The 16182-nt window shown below is 34.7% G+C and overlaps 3 protein-coding genes across 3 annotated transcripts; 2 read left to right on the plus strand and 1 right to left on the minus strand.

Annotated features, from left to right (window-relative positions):
- Window positions 1–2373: 2373 nt before the first annotated feature.
- Window positions 2374–3706, plus strand: LOC130724174 (uncharacterized). The gene has a single exon (XM_057575347.1). It carries the CDS (start codon window positions 2514–2516, stop codon window positions 3600–3602), a length of 1089 nt encoding a protein of 362 aa, XP_057431330.1. The 5' UTR covers window positions 2374–2513; the 3' UTR covers window positions 3603–3706.
- A 5273-nt stretch (window positions 3707–8979) lies between these two features.
- Window positions 8980–11068, minus strand: LOC130725016 (uncharacterized). Its single transcript, XM_057576280.1, has 6 exons — window positions 10925–11068; window positions 10569–10836; window positions 9713–9741; window positions 9516–9560; window positions 9347–9408; window positions 8980–9001 (listed from the first exon to the last, which is right to left on the minus strand). The coding sequence occupies exons 1-6, from the start codon at window positions 11066–11068 to the stop codon at window positions 8980–8982; spliced, it is 570 nt and encodes a 189-aa protein (XP_057432263.1).
- A 1040-nt stretch (window positions 11069–12108) lies between these two features.
- Window positions 12109–15947, plus strand: LOC130726534 (bifunctional aspartate aminotransferase and glutamate/aspartate-prephenate aminotransferase-like). The gene is made up of 10 exons (XM_057577810.1): window positions 12109–12414; window positions 12497–12734; window positions 12886–12979; window positions 13158–13261; window positions 13729–13977; window positions 14063–14176; window positions 14633–14716; window positions 14892–15062; window positions 15161–15274; window positions 15622–15947. Exons 1-10 carry the CDS (start codon window positions 12287–12289, stop codon window positions 15751–15753), a joined length of 1428 nt encoding a protein of 475 aa, XP_057433793.1. The 5' UTR covers window positions 12109–12286; the 3' UTR covers window positions 15754–15947.
- The last annotated feature ends 235 nt before the right edge of the window (window positions 15948–16182 follow it).

Consider the following 16182-nt stretch of genomic DNA (forward strand, 5'->3'; position numbering starts at 1 on the left):
GTAATTCTCCCTTTCCAAGTTTGAATCCACACCTCGATTCAAAACTAAGTTCCTGAACTCTGCTGGTTCAGAACCTTAAGCAAAAACAGTTACTTACACATTAAGCAACAACTCAACTTAGAAACTAATCGCAATTGGAAAAAGCTTCCTAAGAGAAATCCCCCACCGCGAAGCTCTGTCATTTCATGGTTTATGAGAATTTCACATTCTGGGTTTTATAAAACCCGATGTTTTTTCGATCTGTAATTCCCTCTATGATTTATGATTTGGAAAGTTATATTGAGGGCTTCTACTCCCTATATCTCTGCGCTTGCACTCACTGTTTTAGGGGGTTTGGTTGCTTGTTTTTGGCTTTTCATCCAATGAAGATGACGGAAGATGTGTTAAAAGTGTTTCTATGAGTGAGTGATTATTTGTTTTCTCTTTTATGTAAGTTGTTTGATGATAAGTGAGTTTGAGGAGATGAGTTTTTTATTTTGTGAATTTATTTTGGGTTTTCTGTTGAAGATGTTTGAAGATGATGAAAATGTTAGAGCAAGATGAAGAATGTTCTGGATTTTTTATTTTTTTTTCCAGAAAACGTTAAATTTCTAACAGAAAGATGATGGAAAACCAAAAATGCAAATAACAGTTAATGTGAGGGATGAAAAGCGTTAATTTATTTTGTTAAGGACCGAAATTGCACAATTGATATAAGTGAGGGATCAAAAGTGCAATTAAGCCAAGTTTTGATCATAACAATTTTATAGAAGCACTTCTATTGTCAACTAATCTTCTTAAATCATTTGAATTTCATGAGAAATTCAATTCGCTGATTATGCTTCAACGTTCAATCATCACAAAAAGAAAAATCTTCAGAATTTACAAGACTGTTTGGCAAGCAAACTAACTCAAGTCAAGACACATTTGTTCTGACCGTCCAATGCCAGCTCATCAGTTAGAAAAATTGAAGACAAATTTTGAGCGCCAAAGACAAAGTCAGATTGCAACCAATTGACTTACATTCAAATCAGATCACGTGAAGACTATGTTGCTTTTGCTAAAGGCACGCTGACCAACAAGGGAAAAAGACAAGTTGTCAACATCAAATTTCTCAATTGTCTCATGTCTGAAAAGTAGCCCAAGTCTATTGCCACCTACTAGCTGACAAACATCATCTTTTCGATTAAATGATAGACTTGATTCTGAGCATGCATTCAATGAAGCTACCAACCGAAGCCATTTGAATCAACGGATGGATCTCATCTCTCAACAGCTAGAACAACGGTTAGGTCATGACTCACAACGGCTACAACACTAGTAAGCGAGTATTTAAGGCACTCATGAAGAACGAAGGCCAAGAGAATTAACGTTGCAAGCACAAGAACTCAAAGCATTCAAAGCTCAAAGCAGAAAATTTCCCAAGTGTCAAATCCAAGCCATTACTTCTGCAAAGTGAAAGAGAGAACCTCGTACCTGAAAAGAGTCAAATCTCTTTATTCCCTTCTCTCTTAGATCCAGAACTCTCAAGTGAACCAAAGTCAAATATGAACCCAAACACTTAGAGTTCCACTACTATAAATTCTCTACCTATACTCTTGTACGAAGAGATACTTGTTGGAGAAGTCCTTGAGAATACTTGTATCGGAAAAGTCCTTGAAACTTGCTAGTGAAAATCTTGGTGGTGGCCATGTACTGGACGTAGCCAATCGTTTAGGGTGAACCAGTATAAATCTGTGTGTGTTGATCGCCTGCTTTACTTTGCTTATATTTCCGCTGCATTAAACAGTTTACGAAAAGTTTTACTAAACGCTTTCAAGAACTAATATTCTTTTCGAAAACCTAAGTTCTAAAAGCAATTTTCAAGTAAACAATTCAAACCCCTCCCTTTCTTGTGCTATTTACTTGCATCTCAAACCATGGTAATAAAGGAAAAAAAAATATATAGGAACGTCTATAATCACGGTTCAACCACAAACCGTGGTTAAAGGTGCAATTTATTACCATGGTTCAATATCATAACTGCGGTAACAACGAAACATAATACCACAATTAACCGTGGTAACATAGAAGCATAATACCGCTGTTCAACGTGGAAACGTTACTTCGCCGCACAATTACCACGGTTCAACCGTGGTAGCTAGCGACGCAGAACTGTAGTAGTTGATATGATGAATATTTGTAGAATGGCTACTTGAGAATGTGATACTCTTTGTCTTTTGCTTACTAAGATTTTAATGAGATTCTTTTTTGAATAAGTCTTGTTGGGTGTTGGAATTTGACCCTATTTCATAAGAAAGTTGTTCTCACTTGACTTTCTTCATCAATAAAATTTTTTGTTTAAAAAAAAAAAGACACGTTTTTATTTTATTTTAGAGAGATTGTAGTCAACCAAGGCCTGTGGCCCAAGACAAGAAGACCCAAGTGGTGCAGAAGCATAATAACCAAAATAGCCAACACTGAGCGAGATCCGTTTAGTTTCTCCGGCGATCCCTTTCCGTTCCGCCGCCGCGTCTCCCATCTCCGACCGACCAATGGACTCGGATTCTCCCTCTCCCAGATCCGAATCCCAAACGGACCCTCTCCTCCGCGACCCGTTCGACGAGCTCTGCCACGACCTCTCCTCCCTCCAAGACCTCGCCAGCTGCGGCGCGTGGCGCTCCGTCATCGACAAGGTCTCACGCGCCAGAGCCCTCTCTCTCCTCCACAAGCCCCACGACCACCTCACCTACCTCGCCTTCAACGCCCTCGCCTTCACCAAGCTCCGCCGTTTCAACGAAGCCTCCGCCGAGCTCGACTCCATGGAGGATCTCGACAGCGCGCACTACCGCTACGAAACCTACCCGAAAATCTACCCGAACCGGGTCGGATCCATGGTCCCGTTCTCCCTCCGGTGGCTCCACGCTCTGATTCCGATCAAATTGGGCCAACGCCAGCAAGGGATGGACCGGTTGTACCGCCTTCTCGATTTCGTGCGGGAGAAGATTAAGGACAAGGAGAACAGTAATCTCAGCGTTTCGCTTGGTATGTGGAGAAAGCGAGAGGTTTTCGTTGTGAATTGCGTGATTGGGCACCATTTGAGTCACAAGGAGTTTGGTGCGTGCTTGAGTTTGATGAAGGAGTTGCTTTCTCGCGATTCTTCGGACCCGATTTTGATTTCGCAGCTGGGGTATATGCAATTGCAAATTGGGGACTTGGAGGGCGCGAAAGTTTCGTTTATGAAGGTGGAAAATGAGGGGAAGAATCATGGGTCGTTGAGTGAGGTTGAGTATCAGAATCTTGTGAACAGAAATAAGGCATTGGTGTATATGGTTGGGAAGGATTATGTGTCTGCAGTGAGGGAGTATGAGGAGTGCATTGAGAGGGATTCGACTGATGTGGTTGCTGTGAACAATAAGGCTCTCAGTTTGATGTATTTGAGGGACTTGTCGGATTCGATCAAGGTGTTGGAAAATGCACTTGAAAGGGTTCCTACTGTGGCTCTCAATGAGACTATTGTTGTCAATTTGTGTAGTATGTACGAGTTGGCTTATGTTAATCACTCTGATATTAAGAGAACGCTTAGTAGTTGGATTGCTCGCGTTGCTCCGGATGACTTTGATTCAACGTGTACTCGTACGTGAGTGAGGTAGCTTCTGTTTTCTTTTTGCCTGCTGCTATTGGCATTCTTGTAATGTATGATGAATTTGTGTTCTGTTTCATTAATAGGATGATGATTATTCTTATATTTTTCCGACATGTTTACTTGTTTGTGCTTTCAATTATATCTTTGGCCTACCTTTGTGTCTATCTCATTGATGCAATAAGATGTTCATACTTCATTGCATCCCCTTGTACTTGAAAGTTGTAACATACTCAATTGAGCTACTGGTGTATGTATTTGCAAACACCTCTTCAATCTGTTCTGTGCTTCGACGTGGTTGAAGAAATAACAGTAAAAAATATTAAGGTTCGTGAGTATTGGCCAGTGCATTTTAAACTTTGAGCATCAGCATGGTAGGATAAAATCTAAGAGTATGGATGATTGCTGACTTTGTTTGTTAGCTCTATAATGAATTAACTATTCAAAATGTTAGAAGTTATTTGAGGGAGACACATGAATGATTTTAGAATAGAATTCTAATAAGCCCATTCTGGACAAGGTATCTTCCATGTTGGAATGAAAGTGGCCTTTTGTTTTATAACTTATACATGGAGTCTTTCAATCTATGGTTATTGTCTTGTTGGTGAAACTTTCATGCAGCAAATAGGTGATCGCTTCTATTGATGAATTGGTGTCTCTGCTAAACTAGTTCATTTCCCTCTTGTTTGATCCTGTTAGACCAAGTTACATCTTTGTATTGGTGATTTGAATTCGAAATACTCTTGATTCCTCATATGCCTTAAATTTCTTCAGACTTTAGAGATGCACTTGGAAGTTGGAATTCTCTTGAGTTTTCTGATGATTTTGTTTCCAATCAGTCCACCTTGTCTTTGTTTCTGTAAAGATAATGTCATAACTAACCTTTTTTTATGACTGCCATTTTTAATTTAGCATTTCTAGTTTGTATATAGTTTTATCTTTTTACAGTCTGTTAAGAACTAAAGAAAATGCACTTTTTTGTTTTTATTCTTTTGAGTTGTTTTTTTTTTTTTTTAGATAAGCTATTCTTTTGAGTTGTTTTATTACAAAAAAAAAAAGAAGAAAATGGTGGTGGTAGTGTACTACTGTGATTTATGGCGATGGACCTTCGGTTTTGGTTGGCTTATCCCTTTTTACTGAACTGCAAATTGGAGTATTTGCGACTTTGCGTATTGCTTCTATTTCATCTCTATTATTACCTTCTGTTAATTGAATATGATTGGTGGAAGGTGAGATGAAAATGTAAAGCCTTTGATTAGTATACCTTATTCTTCATTTTAATGAACATGCATTCCTTTGGATTATGTCTTGAAGAATTGATTTGGGTGGAGTCGAATAGAGTGCCTCATAATTGTTGAAATTCGTTTGGTCGTCCTGTGGTCAGGTTGATTCTTCTAATATTTATCTCATCAAAAGCATAAGTTCTGTTCAAGAAAAAGCATCAAAAAAAAGAAAAAGCATCAAGAACAAAGTCAACTAGTCAGTGTATTGCTTTTCCTTAAGAACCTTGGAATGTACATATTTCATTAAGCATGAAAGAGCCTTCTATATAATCGAGGTTTCATTGGCTACAATTAATGTGATGGAGAGAATCAGGTAATAACATTAGAGGGGAAAAGAATCAAGTGATCCCATTAACTGTGTTCATGGTGAGGAGCAAATCAAGCAATCACATTTAAGGGGAGGAGGGAATTCTGGTGTTTCCTTCAGCGGTGGCTAGCTCATCTTGGCATTTGTGTAGCCGGTGGGGGTCAATATCCGTTGTACACGTAGGAAAGAGACGCCCAACGTGGACAATTCAGTCATATAGAAGCTCTCCAATGGTCCACAATCCGCAAGGCTTGGGGTTAAGAAGCTTAAAGACAAAAAAGCCTTGCAATTGCTCTTCGGAGGGTACTACGTTGGTTGTATCGTTATTTCAGGCTCAAGGTCCTTTGAGCTTGAATAATGTGAGGTTAGTGTCTTGGGCCTTTTATTCTCATTTGGGGTGACTCTTGGGTGCCTGGTACACTTAAATGAGCAGGAACAATGGTGCTCATTCAAAGCAGAGATTAGCCTCTATTGGATCTTTCTACGTGGTGGCTTTTGGTCCTTTGATGTCTCGCGCCCAAACTCCCCCTGCATATGGTAATTGTTATTTTACATTCACGAAGTGTGATCTCCTTTCAACTTTGACAAGTTTTGCTTAGGTCACTCAGCCCTCCATAAATGGTTAATTTCATCACTATGAAACGTCGGATTTCGTGGTCGCTATTTCACACTAATGACCAGGATATCCCTCTCTCATAGAGTGATTGGATGACCACCTTTTTTTTTTCTTTCTTGATCTTGAACTAGGTTCGCCATCTGGTACTGCAATAGAAAACTTTGTTGACGCATGTCTGGTAAATTGGATTCCTAAATTCGCTATATTTATTGGACGACCTCCTATTCGACATTGCAAATTGATGTGTCGTTATGCTACCCTGATATGTTTCCAACCATCTTTGCAGTCGTCACCTCCTTTTGCCTGTCATTCTCTATAATCGATGGACCTCCAATTCTCCTTAGTTGTTCAAGAGTGTGGACTACCTAAGTTTGAAGCTAAACATTTTGTTGGCAGAGGTTAGCTAGACTTTCTATTTATTCCGTGAAGCAAATTTTCTGAGACTCCTCCTTTATCCCCATTAGGGTTTGAAGGTCCCACTTCTAGCTCCTATAATATATTTTTTGGTTGATTATTCAAGCCAAAAATAAATGCAAAGTAATCCATCAATTTTTGTAAGTAACTTCTTTGGACCCAAAATGGTGGGTATGAGTTTGAATTAGTTTACTTCAAGACAATATAAGAGATTAATTTTTGTTCAAATGTATCTCTAAGCACAGTTACCAAAAAGTGATTTACTTTTGGGGAAACAACCCTCTTCAACCAAACACATATCACATAATTGGGCCAACTGTGTCATTCAGAATAGCCATATCTTGACTGAATGAAAGCCTTTCCACCTTAAAATTGAAAAATTAATAGAAATCTTTTTTAATCAAATATAATTAAACTTTTTAACAATATTAGTTATGCCATAATTCATTAATGATATATTGGATGCTATAAATCATTTGTTATTATTATAATTATTATGTATTATACATGTTAAGATTTATATACTATAATTTCAAAAGAAAAATAATTAGACTTAAGTCGAAAAAATAACAAAATTTGAAGAGTGTTAATGAACTAAATCTGAAGAGTTTTATATTTATATAGATTGAATCAATTTTTTTTTGGTTATACTAGCGTTTTTACCCCGTGCGTTGCACGGCGAATATTGATCTCATTATTTAAGCACGATTAATGAATTAGGCTTAATGGCTATTTTGGTCCCTCACTTATCACAATTTTTCACTTTTAGTCCCTTTAGGAAAAAATTAGCAAAATTAATCCCTCATATTTACACACTTTTACAGTTTTCGTCTAAATAGGGATCATTTTTGCAAATAAATAAGCAATGTGGAGGACCAAAAGTGCTAATTTTTTTTTATTGGGGACCAAAAGTGCAAAACTGTGATAAGTGAGGGACCAAAAAAGCTATTAAGCCTTGAATTAAGATATGAAAAATTGAAAAATGAGCATTCAACCAAACAAAATCACAATGAGTATTACACAACTTGCAAAATTTGACAAAAACTTTATATACATTTAATTCTAAATATTTTTAAAATTATAAAAAATATACTTAAATTAGATTAAAAATTGTTTCCAAGAGTTAGCAATAGTGGTAAAAGCTAGGAGCCATAAGGGAAGGATGGGAATGAAGAGTTAGCAAAAATTATTAGTTTTTACATGAACTATTTCTTGTGTAGAATGTTTTTCCCTGTCGAACTTTCTTACCATGTAATCTAATCATAAGTATATAGTACTCATTTAAGAAAAATGTTTTAAAATTTGACTGAAAATTTGGCCTCAATTACTATTATTTAGTACTCATTTTAAATTTCAAACTCAAATCTCAATTTTTTTTTTACAATTTTTAAAAAAGGAAATTCATTAACTTAAATTGAATATTGACTCATTAATCAATGAGATCATTCTATAAATTATATTTATTTCTTAAAAAATTAAAAGAAACCTAATTAATTAATATGAATGAATTTACAAATGATTTAGGGTGGAAAGAAAAGCGTATTTTGTGTCTGAGCATAATAATTTAAAATCCGAGTGAAAAGTTGGATCAAATTAATTTTATTTAGTACCCATTTTAAATTTCAAACTCAAATCGCAAAATTATTTTTTACAATTTTAAAAATAATAAATTAATCAAATAAAATTAAATATTCACTCCTTAATCTATGAGATCATTCCATTATTTACCTTTTTTCTAAAAAAGGTAAAAGAAACCCCAATAATTATTATGAAAGGAAAAATTAAAATCTACTCATTAAAACGGAACTGACTCTTTTTTTCATCATTCCACTACGAAATTTCATGTTGCCCAATTAGAATGTTTTTTTTTCTAAATTGATTATTCATTTCCTTTTTACTTAAAAAACGGATTTGCCTTATTTATACTCATAACTAACTAAATCTGATTTTGCTTAAGAAAGTTGATTATGTACTGCACTCATTAAATTCAATATTTATTTTCTTTTTTCATTAAAACTAAAGGATTAAGCGTTTACATTTTTTTTAATATCACACCATAAATTTTGACGCAAGTACTATTATTCACAACCAATTTTCAATTTCAAATTTCAAACTCAAATTTCAATATTAAATTGAATATCCACACCATAATCTATGGAATTATTCTAAATTTTATATTTATTACATAAAAAAGTTAAAGAAACTCCATTAAAGGAGAAATCAAATTTATTCACTAAAACAGAATTGACATTTTTTAATTTATTTTACCTTGAAATTAAATGTATCCCAATCAAAATGATTTTTTTTAAATTGATTATTCATTTCCTTTTCATTAAATAAACGGATTTCTCTTATTTATATTGATCACAAACTAAATCTGATTTTGCATAAGAAAGTTAATCTCTACCCATTATATTTATTATTGATTTGCTTATTTTGTTTAAAAAAGTATCAAGTGTTTTAAAATCTGACTGAAAATTAGGCTCCAATTACTATTATTTAGTACTCAATTAAAATTTCAAACTCAAATCTCAATTTTTGTTTACATTTTATAAAAAAAGAACTCCATTAACTTAAATATAATATTATGACCTAAAAAATTCTATATGACCTAAAAAATATAATATTCACACCATAATCTAAACGCAAAACAGTAAATAACTCAAAGTGCACAAATAAATAAATAAATTACAACATAAAACGACAATCTTTGCTAAGTTGGAAGAAGATGCATCAGCCTTTAATCTAGAAGTAGTTGTCATGAACGGATCTGAACTATCCTGAAATAAGAGTAAAAATTGAAATTCACAATACATAACTATCTATAGTGATAGCATGTGCATATATAATAGTATTTAATTTTATTTTAACTTACATCACTTAATACTAATTATGTAAGCCGCAACTGTTCAACACTGTCATCATCAACCAAAATTTGTGAACACCAAAAGAAAAAGAGTATGACCAAATTGTAACATGCTAAACATTAAATCAAGCAGCAAGGTCAGTAGACAGTAGATGAAGATTCATGCCTAAAATATAAAGATGTATATGTTTTCCTGAGTTATATGTTTCAATATGCTTTGCTCAAAATAAATGTGAATCAAAAAATTCATAAGGCTTACCTCTCCTTCCTCGTATCTCTTCTTTGGTTTTTAATTGTAGAACAAAACTCAACCAAGCCACTCTGGAAAAACAAACCAAAAAATTCAGCGAAATCTAACAGAAAGTAGGAAGAGGGCAAAAACCTCACATGTTGTATTCACTCTTGAAGAATCTTCCATATAAGCTCACCATCCCCAATTCCAATTCACAATAAAAGTCCCATGGTGATGAGGCCTATGAAATTACAAAGAAAAAGTAAAAAAGCATCACTCCAATCAAAATCATTTCAATAAATCACACACGTTGCAGATCATTTCATAATGTTCATAGAAATGTAACTATACCCTTATGATATGGCAAGAAACTGGTTGAATCAGAAGCAATACCTGAACTTTTTTTGCTTTTTCAACATTTGCTTCTCAATTTTCCAGTCATCACAACAATAGTTATTTCAAAACTCTTAGATGATGGTTAAATAATGGAATGATAGAGGAGAAGAATTACATAAGAGAGTTTATATAGATGAAAACAATTAGGGTTTATGTTGTTTGCATGTGAAAAAAGGAAGGAGAATATTGTTCCAAAAAGAATATTCAAAATTTGAATTTATAGGTTGTCAAAATTTTAAAATTTGAATCTTGATGTCAAAAAACGTACTTTTTGAAAGGTTAGCAAAATCAGTTTTAATCACATAAAAAAAAAGGAAAATACGTATAACAAAAGTGAGAAAGTTTTTGTTTTTAAGCCTTATGTATGAATAAGAATATTAAACATCTATTAATGTGATTTTAAATGATTATTCCATAGGTAGTCAATGATGGGTGATGACTTTTGTTACAACATTAATGGAGAGTTTAAAAAAAATTAAACAACAATTAATAATATTTTGAATGACTATTCCATAAGTAGTTAATGATGGGTGATGACTTTTGATTCAGCATAAATGGACAGTTAAAAAAATTAATCAACAATTAATGAGATTTTTTATAATTATTCAATAGATTGTCAATTATGGGCCACAAAACCAAAATTAAGGAGAAATTGTCTCACCATAAATTTGTCAGAATGATTTAGAGCTTGACACTTGTCAGCTAATGAGGGAGGGTGGATAAGAGTGAACCTGGGAGTGCTAACTCATCTAAGTGGGTCTCACAGTGTTCTTCTTTTCTATAGTATATAGATATAGATTGTACGGGTTCTAGCCAATGGTCTTGCATTTAAATCTAAATTAATCTCACATACCTATCAGAAAAGACGTATCAAGATCCTTGAACATTATATCAGATATTGGTACAAAATTGTACGGGCTCAAGTCAATGGTCTTGTTGGGAACCAAGCGCACAGATGTATGAATATCAAAGTTAATTTTGAAAGGATGCGAGGTCGGTCGGAAATCACGACCGCTTTCTCCAACGCCGAAGAACGAAATCTGATATACACGACCCTCACTTAGTAAAGATTGGAATCGGTATATCAGAGTCTTCCGAACGGAAGCATGTATTTTACAACCCTGAAATTCAAATAAAGGATAACGTAAGAATTTATAATTTAAACAAAAATGACGTAAAAAAAGATAGTTTATGTGAAAAGTGATTTACCTTCTCATCCATGAGTATCATGTCCATGGAAAATGGAAGCTTGGATCCATATAGGCTTGGACTAAGCCACAACCGGTTCACCTTTGCGACAATACACCAGTTCTCTTTAGAGGCATCGATGGTTGAGAGATCGTCGATTGCCATTAGAACAAAGAAATCTTCAAAGGTAATGGTTGGTGGGAATAAAAGATGAATTTGAAGGATGAACATGAGGTTATTTATATAGGAAATTGAGAATTAGGGTTACTCTATTCTAAAAATGGAAGAAAAAAAAATAATGGCAGTCCACCTCCATATTTGGTGCGGCCTGAATCAACACACGGAATGTTATTCTGAATCAGTCTTGACTTTTGTTTTTAAATCATATTGGTCAATCTCACTATTATTTGTTATGATTCATAATAGAATGGTCCTTTAATGGAATTTAATTTTGATGAGCTAATTAAGGTAAATACCAGGTTTGTTTTCAATTGAAATAACGTGGATGCGAACCATTTAATTATTATAGTAGTAGGTGGTGTAAATAAGAAATGATTGAAACGCTGAAAACTGAAATACGTTGATAATTGTGCTAAAAACTGATTAATGGGCTATAATCAAAGGATTTATATGCACAACACGCTGAAAACAGATTTAAAACTTGAATACCAATCTTTGATTAATGGGCTAAAAACTGAAATACGTAATTGGGCTTTTACAATTGAGGTCCAAAATAATTAGGAGGTGACACTTGTCATGTAAAGAGGGGGGTGGTGGAGAGTGAGTCTTGGAATGCCAAGTCATGGAGGTGGGGCTCACAGCCTTCCTCTTTTCTAAAGTATATAGATTTGGAATGCATATTTGAATCAAATTCAAATTAATTTAAAATCAAACCGATTAGATGATTAAAAAGAAAATTCAAGAGATTAAATCAAATAAATTTCCTGCTTTTTCCCATTCACCAAAATTTTCCTGCTGGAAAATGTGGAGGAGTGCAAAAACGATTTTCCCTTCATATATTCCAATTTTCCAATCCACGAACATACCTCGTACCTACTCATTGTGTTTCAGTTGGTGAATGGTGTAAGACCAACACGAAAACATGATCCTATTAAACTATTTTGTTTAGGTCTAAGACAAAGACTTGTGAAGGAACAAGAGAAGTTCCCCTTAGATTTGCTTACTAACACTACATTCATTGCATTTGCTCCTATACTATACACCAACTCGCTCCCACCAACCCTTCTCCTTCATACTCTTACTACTAATGTAACACTTGACATATTATATTCTCTTTTTCTTCATGCAAATTTGACCATTAATTGATTTGCTTCTTTCCATTTTACAAACTCTACTACTGATTCCATTATCCTTGTGATTTCCATGGCCAACATGCTACATAACGCTTCCATCTCTAGAATCCCCTTAGGAAATCAATGCCCCAATATTGTTGATTCTGTTTCACGTTGTTGCGCTTTTCCATCCATCTCCTCTGATCTTCCTGTTATTAGGTGAGTGTTCAATTCCTTAGGTTTTTCTATTAGCTTCATTCTGCTAATTAAGGCTTTTTGCATGATAATTTTGGATTTGTAGATCATTGCAGAAGGGAAAACATGTTGAGCTGAGGAAAACAATTGTGTTGGCAAAGAGTAACAAGTTTGATGACACAGAAGAAGTTGATGTTTCTTTGAGCCCGAGAGTTAATGCTGTGAAACCTTCCAAGACAGTCGCCATAAGTGACCATGCCACTGCTCTTTTACAAGCTGGAGTTCCTGTTATTCGCTTAGCAGCTGGAGAACCTGATTTTGATACACCGCCTGTTATAGCTGAGGTGAACAATTCTTATTTAATTTCTCTGTAATTTCCACTCAATTTGTTTTCTAAATTTTAAGTAAACATGTTCATTGAATTCTATTCTATTTTTTTTCTTATGGGGGTATCAATATCATGATCATGTCATGACACATTTATGGGCATGGTAGGCTGGGATGAATGCAATTCGTGAAGGTTACACGAGATACACCCCCAATGCTGGAACATTAGAACTACGCCAAGCAATTTGTCATAAGCTAAAAGGTTGCACATTCTTCTTCATTTGTGAGATATACATATCTATATTATTAAGTAGATCATGTTTACCAAATTTCATAAAATTTAAATATGTGCCAAAGAATTTCTGATTCAACTGAAATTTGGCTTACATGATCATCAAGTTACAAATTTAAGTTTGAAGTGTTTCGTAATGTTGTTGCAGAGGAGAATGGAATTACATATACTCCTGATCAGGTTGTGGTTAGTAATGGAGCCAAGCAGAGTGTTATTCAAGCAGTGCTTGCAGTTTGCTCCCCAGGAGATGAGGTATGTACTGTACTCTGTGATAAGCTTTCAGAATACTTGTGATTTTGGAAAGCTTATTACATTCATGTTGTTTCTATTTTGCAAGCTGTGGTGATTTTCAGTTGCTTTGTACTCTGTATTTGAGCAATGCTCACCTGAGTGCGGTAGTGTTTCTAGTTGAAATTAAAAGTTGAAGACAATCTTAAAATAATTTCAACTTGAGTTTTGATTGATTACCCTAAGCGAGGTCTCAGGTTCAAGTCTTGTATTTGGAAAAAACCATCGGCAGGAGAGAAAACCCAACCGGGATGTGGATGTTCTGGCCAGAACAGGATTTCCTCCTATATTGGATACCTGTATTAGACAAAAAATAACATGAGTTTTGATATCATTTTTATAATTATGTTAGCTCGATTTGAGCTTTTGAGTAATTGGTTGTACTTGTAGACGCTGTTCTCATGCAAGAATTGCTCCTTTGAATGTTTCAGGTCATTATTCCAGCTCCATTCTATGTGAGTTACCCAGAAATGGCAAGATTGGCTGATGCAACTCCTGTGATTCTTCCGACCAACATATCCGAAAATTTTCTTTTGGATCCAAAACTCCTTGAATCCAACCTTACTGAAAGATCTAGACTTCTTATTCTTTGTTCTCCATCTAACCCAACAGGATCTGTGTACCCTAAGACATTACTTGAAGAGATAGCCCAAATTGTAGCAAAGCACCCTAGGCTTCTGGTACAGACATTACTCCATGATGCTTGATTGATTGTGTTCTCCTAAACAAATTTGCTTTCAAGATATCTATGGCTGGTTTTTACAGGTTCTTTGTGACGAAATTTACGAGCACATAATCTATGCACCGGCAACTCATACAAGCTTTGCATCTTTACCAGGCATGTGGGACAGAACTCTAACTGTAAATGGATTTTCTAAGGTTAGTTTGTAATGATACATTATTTTGCTGAGAGAATGTAACTTCTAATTACTATAAAGTATTCATGGGTAGGTTGGTGGTGTTTGTGTTGTTGAGCCCTTGTTTTTTTGTTTTCAACTCAATGGAAATTCTGTATGGTGTTTGTGTTGTTGAACCCTTGTTTGGTTATATAATAACGGATTTGAAATTGTAACCAAATATCGCTGTCCAGCATATATTTTGACAGTAGCAGGATCACTAGTTCACTATAACTGACTAAATGAAGTTCTCCACCATAAAATTCAAACGTTACACTGAATGAAATAAAAGTTTCATGTTAGGTTTTGAATTAATGAACCTCTACCATAACCCTTAGCCTTCTAAATTCTAATAGTAATTCTTAATATGTTTGTAAATTATACCAATGTAGAAAGCCTTGGAATTGGATTATGATGCTTTTAGATCGTTTTCTTGTAGACATTTGCAATGACAGGTTGGCGGCTTGGGTATGTTGCAGGACCAAAACATTTCATTACAGCATGTGGAAAGATTCAAAGTCAGGTCTGCTGTAATTTTTATTGCCCTTTTTAACAACAATGTGGAACTTAACATTGAACAATCCTTGATTTCCTATTGATCCAAGACATGTAGTAGATTAGATTTTACTACATGTTGGTATTTGTATCATATGTATTATGTATCATATAATGTGTGACAAATCTTGTTGAATATACAGTTCACATCTGGAGCAAGTAGCATATCTCAAAAAGCTGCTGTTGCTGCATTAGGACTAGGCTATGCAGGGGGAGAGGTTGTTTCTTCCATGGTGAAAGCATTCAGGGAAAGAAGGGATTTTTTGATTAGAAGTTTTGGAGAAATGGAAGGGGTGAAAATATCAGAACCACAGGTGCAAGCATGGTTACTTCATAAGGCTGTTGCTCAACAGTTACTTTACATTATGCTTTATTATACTTTTCATAAATATACTATTCTTTGTACTTTCAGGGAGCATTTTATCTGTTCATTGATTTCAGCTCATATTATGGAAGAGAAGCGGAAGGGTTTGGTACAATTGAGAATTCTGACTCGCTCTGTAGATACTTGCTGGACAAGGGCCTGGTATATACTCTCATTTAATGGCCTTCTAAAATAGGAAATATATACTACCAACATCTTCTTTAGCATATTATTTTTCTTTCTAACACACTCATTTGAGAAATCGATTCGAACCAACTATCACAAAAGCTTGTGCTTACACGAAAACACGAATGATTTTACATTATACTTTTAACACGTCTGCTCACACAAAAGTTTAAAGTTTATTGAGCTTAAAGATCACTGTCCAGAGACTCGGATACCAATTATAGTACCATTTTATAGGTCAACTATCCAAAAAAACTCAAATTGTTGGGTAATAAACACATGAATGATTTTCTATTATATTTCTAACACGGGGTAATTTACAGGTTGCCGTGGTGCCGGGGAGTGCATTTGGAGATGATTCTTGCATCCGCATCTCTTATGCAGCATCACTTCCTACTTTAGAGGCAGCCTTAGAGAGAATTAAGAAAGCACTTTTCCCTCTAACCTCTGCTTAGTTTGTTTAATCAAAGGGTAATCTGGCTGATTCCAAAGCTAAGTACGACAGACTCATTTGATTAGACCTTACCCGGGTTTATTGTACTGTAATTTTAACATCTCATTGCCATCTCTGTCATGACCTGAGTCAGACTTATTTGTTTTCAGAAAAAAAGATAAAAATAAAAATTTCTTTCTATTGATGTATGCAAAATTGCAAACTGTAAACTGTGACTGTGTGCTCCATGGAGTCTTTTGGTTGGGGGTTATTGTTGGAGTACATAGATACCCTCAAAGTTTGTCAGAACCACACTTAACCACATTATTAGCCAAAATCTACACCTCACTACACCTATTTTAACAAGTTAACACAAGTTTCAAAGATTCAAATAGAACATTCTCTTTAACTAACTATCGATTAATTTAAGTATATAAGTACTAAATAAAAT

Source organism: Lotus japonicus, chromosome 6 (assembly GCF_012489685.1).
Source record: "Lotus japonicus ecotype B-129 chromosome 6, LjGifu_v1.2".
NCBI lineage: Eukaryota > Viridiplantae > Streptophyta > Magnoliopsida > Fabales > Fabaceae > Lotus > Lotus japonicus.

Coding starts and splice junctions, on each gene's coding strand:
- LOC130724174 (XM_057575347.1), top strand. CDS start 2,514: ATGGACTCGGATTCTCCCTCTCCCAGATCCGAATCCCAAACGGACCCT.
- LOC130726534 (XM_057577810.1), top strand. CDS start 12,287: ATGGCCAACATGCTACATAACGCTTCCATCTCTAGAATCCCCTTAGGA. Junction 13,262..13,728: donor TTTGCTCCCCAGGAGATGAG/GTATGTACTGTA, acceptor TGAATGTTTCAG/GTCATTATTCCAGCTCCATT. Junction 14,177..14,632: donor CTGTAAATGGATTTTCTAAG/GTTAGTTTGTAA, acceptor GTTTTCTTGTAG/ACATTTGCAATGACAGGTTG.
- LOC130725016 (XM_057576280.1), bottom strand. CDS start 11,068: ATGGCAATCGACGATCTCTCAACCATCGATGCCTCTAAAGAGAACTGG. Junction 9,742..10,568: donor TGATACGTCTTTTCTGATAG/GTATGTGAGATT, acceptor AAAATTGAGAAG/CAAATGTTGAAAAAGCAAAA. Junction 9,409..9,515: donor GTGAATTGGAATTGGGGATG/GTGAGCTTATAT, acceptor TTGTTTTTCCAG/AGTGGCTTGGTTGAGTTTTG.